The sequence below is a fragment of the Alosa pseudoharengus genome, unplaced genomic scaffold (genome assembly GCF_046254945.1).
Source record: "Alosa pseudoharengus isolate Yale_2024_CS ecotype anadromous, Long Island Sound unplaced genomic scaffold, YU_APseudo_1.1 YU_APseudo_1.1_scf_3, whole genome shotgun sequence".
NCBI lineage: Eukaryota > Metazoa > Chordata > Actinopteri > Clupeiformes > Clupeidae > Alosa > Alosa pseudoharengus.
The window spans coordinates 17721694-17729944 of NW_027468718.1; the positions used below are offsets into that span (position 1 = coordinate 17721694).

At 45.6% G+C, this 8251-nt stretch overlaps 1 protein-coding gene across 1 annotated transcript in view; it reads left to right on the plus strand.

The window, feature by feature from the left end:
• Nucleotides 1–8002, plus strand: part of wars2 (tryptophanyl tRNA synthetase 2, mitochondrial) — a 22331-nt gene extending 14329 nt beyond the window's left edge. Inside the window, exons 3-6 of the mRNA XM_076262557.1 lie at nt 1693–1773; nt 3133–3215; nt 5349–5467; nt 6894–8002. Of these exons, the coding sequence (XP_076118672.1) occupies nt 1693–1773; nt 3133–3215; nt 5349–5467; nt 6894–7342 (732 nt within the window). The 3' untranslated portion in view covers nt 7343–8002. The remainder of the gene's footprint in view (nt 1–1692; nt 1774–3132; nt 3216–5348; nt 5468–6893) is intronic.
• The last annotated feature ends 249 nt before the right edge of the window (nt 8003–8251 follow it).

Here is an 8251-nt window from a genome sequence, read left to right on the forward strand (position 1 = left end):
ACACACGAGCGCCGGTCTGTTCCACATGTAAAAATAAAACTGCCGCCCAAGGAAAACACTTGACTTCATTGAGAAAAAAAAAAAACAATGACAAGCTGAAATCAATCGTGTCTTAAGTGAGGGGCTTCAAACCGAATCAGAGCTTAGGTCTGGATTGTGTCTTTGTGTCTTTGTGTGTGTGTGTGGGTGTGTGGGTGTGTTGGTGTGGGTGTGAGAGAGAAAAGGAGAGATAGAGAGACAGTGAAAGTGTGTGTTGTGGTTACGCCCTTTTCTTTTACCGGAATAATGTCCACAATTTTAGATTTATGGTAATGTTTTTGGCAGTTTCACGTAACAGAAATCCGCACGTAAAGCCGAGCGCGACTGGGCCTTTATGGTTCCAGCGCTCTCTCCTTTCTGAGCTTGGGCGGCTGTACTCGAGCAACTTCTTTATTTACGCCGTTTTAACCGACTTGTGCTGTGTGTGCCGTTTGTTACATAAACGCCGTTGTCCCCTCGGCGGATCAAGACTCAGATCGAGTTCGGGCCTAATGCATCTGCCATTTCTGTGTAACGGCAACGGTATCGCTTTCTTTTTAGTACCTCGGCTGTCATCGACATGTCCGCCATTATATACTCTCACACAGGCAGGCCGGATGCCGTGAATATAGTGTTTTTTTTTTCTTTTCTAAACGTATATGCGTAAAAAATGGGTAGTGTGAAATTGTGTTTTATGTTCTTCTCTCTCGAGTGGCTTACGTCAGCCGTCGTACAATCCCTTTGTGAGCGAGCGCCACGTTGTGAGGCGACATCGCCAATGCTGTAAAGTTTATCCACCGACGCAGAAGGATTTTGCCCCACCTCCCACCGCTGCTCTCTTCTTTCTGCCAGGTTATTGGTCGTGTTACGCTGCATGTGAAAAACCCCTCCTCAGTAGGGTCGTGTTTAAGGGCAAATTGCAGGTTTCTGCTTGTGCCCCGTTTTAACCACTGTGAGCCTGAATGGAGAGAGCCAGGTCCCTCCCAGGCATCGGTTTGGGTTGGTAGAGGTTGGCAGAGAGACTGGGTAGCCTCAGGGGCTGTTTGGAGGGGGACGTAGTGGAGTGCTCTGTCTCCCTGCAATACTCATTAACACCACACAGGGGGGCTAAGGAGAGTCCCTTGAGACTGGACTGCATTTTACAGGAAGGGGTGCTGCCGGATAAAACAACTCTCTTTTTCTCACTCCTTCTCTCTCTCTCTCTCTCTCCCTTTCTCTCTCTGTGTCTTCTCTCTTTATGTGTGTGTGTATGTGGATCCATATAAAACTTGTAAAGCATTTTTTTGTGTAAAACTTGTGGAGCAGATTGAGGAAGTGGGGAGCCAGGGGATAAAAACAAATGTCTGAAGATCAATCACTAGCCTTGTTTTCTGCTCTGAATTACTTGGTTTGCTCTGGTGATGCTGGTCAGCTGGTTAGCTGGTGCTGGGTTGTGAGTGTCAGTCTCATCATGTGGGCAGATGTTTGAGGTCTGTAACTATTTTCTGCATTTGGACCACTTTTTAGTGTGTAGATCAACCCTTTTTGTCCTTCATATTATTCACATCTGAAAATATGTGCAGTTTACCATTGTCATGCACCAATGTCTAATAGTCTTAATGTATGTGCGTATGTATGTACGTATGTGACATAGTATGGCAAGCTCTAATCCAGTCTCTCCTTACCTGTCCTCAGGTGCCCGAACATGTGGAACTCTCCTGGATCCTGAGCTGTCTGACCAGCATGCCCCGGCTGCGGCACCTACCCCAGTGGAAGGTGAGAAAGCTGCCCCGCCCTGCCCCGTCACTTTGCGTCGTCTCGTCAGAACGGTCAAAGGGCCTCCGTTCGCACACACACAGATGGTCCATGTTTGCTTCGTGTAAAAACGTCCAGTCCGTTGTGTTTTACGATGCCCCTTAAAAAGAGACTAAAGTGCACTCTCTCTCTCTTTTCCTCTCTTCTGCTCCCCATCAGCCTTCATCCCTCTCTTTCTTTCTTTTTTTTCTTTCTTTTTTCTTTCTCTCTCTCTCTGCGTCTGTCCCTGTCTTAGCGTCTGCCTCTTTGTTGTTTAATCAAAACCACTGTAGCGGATGGAGAGTATGTATGAAGGTGCAGATCCATAACTGGCCACAGCTCCTTCTCTCCTCCTTTTTTCTTGTTTGTTCATTCTTTCGCTCTTTTTGTTTCCGTGCTTCCTTTCCCCCTCCGCGTTGCCGTCTTTCCCCGACTTCGAGTTTGTTTGAAGCTATTTCCCCTCTCGCTCGCTCCCATTCCTCCCTCGCGTGTTTCCCAATAGCGGCTAAGCGAGCTGCAACGCTGTTTCGCCGCCCCCGTGTTGGCCACATGGTGAGCGCACATCGGTCTCGTTACCGCGCTTCAGCCCGTTTTTTGAGTCCGCGGGGTCAACCAGGCCGGACACCGACCGAACCAGCCCTTTGATATCCCTTCTGCTGGAGGTTCGCCGGACGGCCAGCGAAGAGAGGCAGAAAGAAAGGAATATATATATATATATATATAGAAGGAGAGAGAGAGAGAGAGAGAGAAAGAGAGAAATTGAGTGTGAGAGAGGCCTGTCTGCTGGAACTGGAGCGGCTGTGGCAGAGTGCAGAAGCGGCGTCCTTGGCGGCGCAGCTCCTCGTAAACTCCCTCGCCTCCCTGTTTGCACCACGGTCGAGTGCACAGCAAACGTGCCGGAAAAGCAGCCGTCCCCTTCTGAGTGGCGGGCGGGCAAGCGAACGGCCAGCGCTAACGCGAGAAGATTCCCCGTGCACATGGAGCCGAGCAGCCGAGGAGGCCGGAACACCCCCCCCCCCCACACACACACACACACACACCTCTCCTGTGTTTGTACAACTCGTTTGCTCGGGCCAAACAAGCGCGAAGGAGAGAAAAATTCTGATGTGTGTGTGTGTGAGAGAGAGATTGGAAAGGCCGAGAGAGTTAACGAAAGTGTGAGAGAAAGGCCGTGTAAAGGTTTGTTTATTAGTTCTCGTTGGTTGACTTTTAATGTCTGACGGACTGGGTGACAAAGTGCCAAGTTGAACATCTGTAGAGCCTTCTCATTATTCCATTCTGGATTTTTTTTATCCTTCTCTCCCTCTCTCTCCCTCTCTCCCTCTCTCCCTCTCTCTGCAGATGAAGAGCAAGCAGAAGAGTGAGGGAAGTGTTGGGCTGTACACATACCCCGTCCTACAGGCCGCAGACATTCTCCTCTACAAGTGAGTGCTATTGCAAACACACTCTCTTATGAGCCCCACAACACACATTACATATGTAAATTAATACAACATTTTTACTTACACATTCTTGTTTTTGAATGCGTTTTCTCAGCTGTGAGATGATATACCAGCTTTGTTTTTTGGGGATTATTTGTACCCCCTCTGTATGATTTTATTCATGGCAGATTATTTAGCTCTGCAGGTAATCCAGTTAGATAATATAATTCACAAGAAATTGTTAAAAAAAATAGAATCTATATATAAAGATTATTTTAATACATAGTCCATCTTATTAAATATAATTGCAAATATGGCAATCCCTGAGAAACAGCAACTATGACACTTACATATACATTTATTAATTTAGCAGACACTTCTAGCCAAAGTGACTTACAAAATGAGGAATAACATCCAAGCTATAATGCAGAGGAGACCTTAGAACAATAATTATTACACGGCTCTTCAGAGTGCTGCAGAATGCTCCATTCACTTGAATGGGCCTTCCCAACACTTGCCTCCGCTGCGCGTCGGGGTCCGGTTCGCCCTGTCGGGACTTATTTTCCCAATAATGACCGGCGTTCTATACATTATCATTACATACTACATCAATAAATACTGCTAGGTTGCTAGGTTACGGGGACGCTGGCGAGACACACCGCTCTGTCTGGCATCATGTTTTTGTTTGTTTTTATGTAATGTTGATATTTTTATGTAATGTCATGTTTATTTTTTTTTGTATTGGTTTATCTAGTTAACGTATTTTTTTACGTTATTTTTGATAGTTTTCGTATTATTCTTAGTCCTTTTTACTGCTTCTAAGTCAGCTGATGTCGTTGACGTTTGTCCATTGGGAGCTTGCTATGGCTAGCTTTTGCCCTAGCTGTGCCTCTGACATCCTTTCATCCATCCGTGAGCGGTGCTGCACTTCACTGTCTGGTCGAGGGGATCTCTCGGAACAGCTGGACCTAGGCTACTCTGCAAAAGATTTGCCGTGGCTGCCGAGCTGTTGCTGACCTGCGAGCTGCCATGCCAACTGCAGACTAACTGGGCCTCTGACATCCTTCCATCCGTCCGTGAGCGGTACACTTCACTGTCTGGTCGAGGGGATCTCTCGGGACAGATGGACTTAGGCTAGCCTACTCTGCGAAAGATCTGCCATGGCCGCCGAGCTGTTGCTGACCTGCGAGCTGCCATGCCAACTGCAGACTAACGTTAACGGTCAAGAGCTGCAATCTCACAGAGCAACAAACTGTTAAAAGTACACCGAATTGCAGATCTACAAGATCTCCCGCTACTTCAGACTGTGCTTCCAGGGATCTCCAGACTGCAGTCTACAAGGCCTAACGTTAACGTTATCTCCAGACTGCCAGTGAATTCACCTGGTTGGTCAGTTGCTAAAGAACTTTGTTGGTGTTGCATCGGTTGTGAAGACACAGCTCTGTGCGCAGTTTTCACGGGTCATCATTGCCCTTGGACATTTTCAGCTGGTTTGGAAATTGGACTAATTTTAACATCACTTTTCCCCTTTTTTAAATATATTTTCTTTTTCTTTTTTTTAAATTTGTTTTGTTGTCTGTCTTGTATGCCTTGGTGTCATGGGCACGCTGGCGACTACGCCGCTCCATCTGGCATCTTTTGTCTTGTTATCTATGTGTCTTGTTTGTGGAGCGCTTTTGGTTGCACTCTGTGCATGTTAAATGTGCTTTAAAAATAAAACTGACTTAACTACTAGGCAGTGGACCTTAGGTAACAATAAAATCTACATCAATAAATACTACTATGCAGTGGACCTTAGGTAAAAATAAAATCTACATCAATAGATACTACTATGCAGTGGACCTTAGGTAACAATAAAATCTACATCAATAGATACTACTATGCAGTGGACCTTAGGTAACAATAAAATCTACATCAATAGATACTACTATGCAGTGGAGACCTTAGGTAATAAATACTACAACACATTACAGTCCTGTAGTGACACATTACAGTCCTGCTGGCCGAATCCGCACCATATCAGAGGCGCATCTGTCCAACAGACTGAGAGCTAGACTGAGGATCAATCTGTGATCAATGATTGTGATCGATTATTGGTTATTAATTGTGGGTTTGGCTTTGCGTGTTGTCCGGCAGGTCCACTCACGTTCCGGTCGGTGAGGACCAGGTCCAGCATCTGGAGCTGGCACAGGACTTGGCGCGGATATTCAACAACCACTACGGAGAGTTCTTCCCTGAGCCCCGCGCGCTACTAAGTAAGTCCAGCATTTATGTGGAGTTCTTTCCCGAGCCCGTGTGCTTCTCAGTAAGTCCAGCATTTATGTGGAGTTCTTTCCCGAGACCCATACGCTACTCAGTAAATCCAGCATTTATGTGGAGTTATTTCCCGAGCCTTGCACCCTATGTAGGTTCATTTATATGATGCATTTATATGTTTATGTGTTATGTCTTTTATCTTTGGATAAAAACATCAGCTAAATGACTATATGTAAATGGGTGAACATTGATGTAGGCTCACACACTTAATACTGGACTTTCATACACACACCACATAGGATACACACACACACCGCAACCAATAGAAATACTAATATATTATCTTAAACGTTCAGTTTAAATACATGTGTGAGATTTGTCTGTGCATGTCAATACCCTCCCATCACACACAGACACGCAAACACAAACAGAAACACACTAATGTAATGTCCACACAAGTGCAGACACACTCACGTAAACACACACTGTCTATATGTCTAAATAATACATTTGTTGATGAACCTCATTGAGCAAACAATATTGTGTAAGTGTGTCACATAAAATTCTCACAGCCATACAAACTTACATGAACTCCTTTGTGCGCTCAATACACAGTCACGTTGACCTACTCACACACACACACACACACACACACACACACGATCAGGCTTTTCAACATGGAGCACAACAAGCCCTGGCACTTGGCTACGCCCTTTTATGGTGCATAATTATCACCATTCTAAAAGGACAATATGTAAGCAATCATGCATGCGATGGCGCTTTGATTAAAGGAAGACTTCCATGCTCCCCCAGGGTGATAATTTTGATGAGGCTGTTTTTATGGCTGATTTCAACTTTTTTCCCCCCTTCATTTTGGGTTTTGGGGTGGGTGAGTATGTTGCTGATGAGCTAAAATCTGAATGAAAGTAGTCTGGTGATCACAATTGACCCCATCAGATACGCTATAATCAGCAGCAGAAGTTCAAAGGTCGTTTCTTTTGAAAAATGAAACATTGGAAACAAGAACAATAGAGGTAGTGACGTATCGGAAGACAATGATGATGGCACAGATGTCATGGATATCAATGAATAAGAGTGAAGTAAAGCTAGACTTGGTTAATATGGACATCTTTGCCCTACAAATATTGATTAGCGGTTTGTTGTTGTGACTTATTTACATTCTGTATGTTGGATGAACCACTGTTGAAGCAAGTAGCAGCATTTGGCAATTACTAAATTTACTGTAACATATCAATTAATCTCTTTAAAAAATGCATGAACCATAGAAAGAGAACAGAAATCAGATGTGCAACATATGTGCATGTAGTGATGCTGAATGCAAGTTTGATGAGTTTACGTGGAGCACTGATTTGTCTGCCCTTTCCTCTCTCTCTCTCTCTCTCTCTCTCTCTCTCTCTCTCTCAGGCACCATGCGGAAAGTAAAGTCCCTCCGCGATCCGGCTGTCAAAATGTCTAAATCGGACCCCCAGAAGCTTGCTACCATCAGCCTGACTGATTCGCCCGACGACATAGTACTCAAGATCCGCCGCGCCGTCACAGACTTCACCTCCGAAGTGACCTATGACCCCGATGCCCGGCCCGGCGTGTCCAACCTGGTGTCGGTCCACGCGGCTGTCTCGGGCCTCACCGTAGAGGAGGTGGTCCGCCAGGCGCACGGGATCGACACGGCACGCTACAAGCAGGTGGTGGCCGAGGCTGTGGTCCAGAGGTTGGATCCCATCCGGAGGGAGATCCAGAGGCTGAAGGACGACCGGGCCCACCTGGAGAGTATTCTGGCCCGTGGGACACTCAAAGCTCGGGAGCTGGCCTCACCGGTGATGAAAGAAGTCCGACAGCGCGTGGGCTTCCACTGACTGTGTGTGTGTGTGTGTTTTTTTAAATTGCGGCTGCCCTGTTCTCCGAAAAAAGATCTGCTACTCTGCTGGAGTCTTGCTACAGCCTTATAGCAACATCCCTGACCAGAGGCTCCAAAAGAGATGGATTAGATTATTGTGATTATTAGATGATGCTGAAATGGAACCACGTCATAGAAAAGGAATTTGCCAGCTACAAGGAGAATCAAGCTGTAATTCTTTTTTTTCCTCTGTCACAATGGAAGAAAGTCCTCTTCTGTTGTTATCTTGTGATACTGAAACTGGCCTTGCTAGCCTTCTGTGACTTGAGTAGGTCAGTTTGTTTTGATTGTTGTGGTAACATTTCAAGGTCATGTTACACTGAAGGTAACAAAGGCTATTGAATGTGATATGTTACCAGTGTCAGCTAAGGAGAAGGGAGAGAGAGAGAGAGGTGCCTAGTCTTCCCAGTGGCTTGTGAAAAAGAACTCTTCTGTATCCTTCAGGCCCTGCAATCTTGGGGAGACAGACTGTTTTCCCAGAATGTATTCTGGGACATTTTTATTGGCACTATGGAAACTAAAGTGAGACTGGTGATGATGCTGTCTCTACTGTACAGGTGAGCTTATAGAGACAAGCTCTTCCTTACACTGTTGCTCAGTCACACACTTTCAGTGACCCCCCCCCCCCCCCCCCCACACTGTTCCTTAATTATTTTGTCATGTTTTCTATTTATTTTGACAGAATAAATGTAAAAAGAATGTTATATTGAAATGAACTGTAAAGTGTTAATGCACATAAATATCCATTCATGCTTACAATGGGTGCACACACACCCACACACTATGTTGAGATTTGAAATCCCTTTCACACCTGCAGCCCTGCATCCAATACAACATTGACACACACACACACACACACACACACACA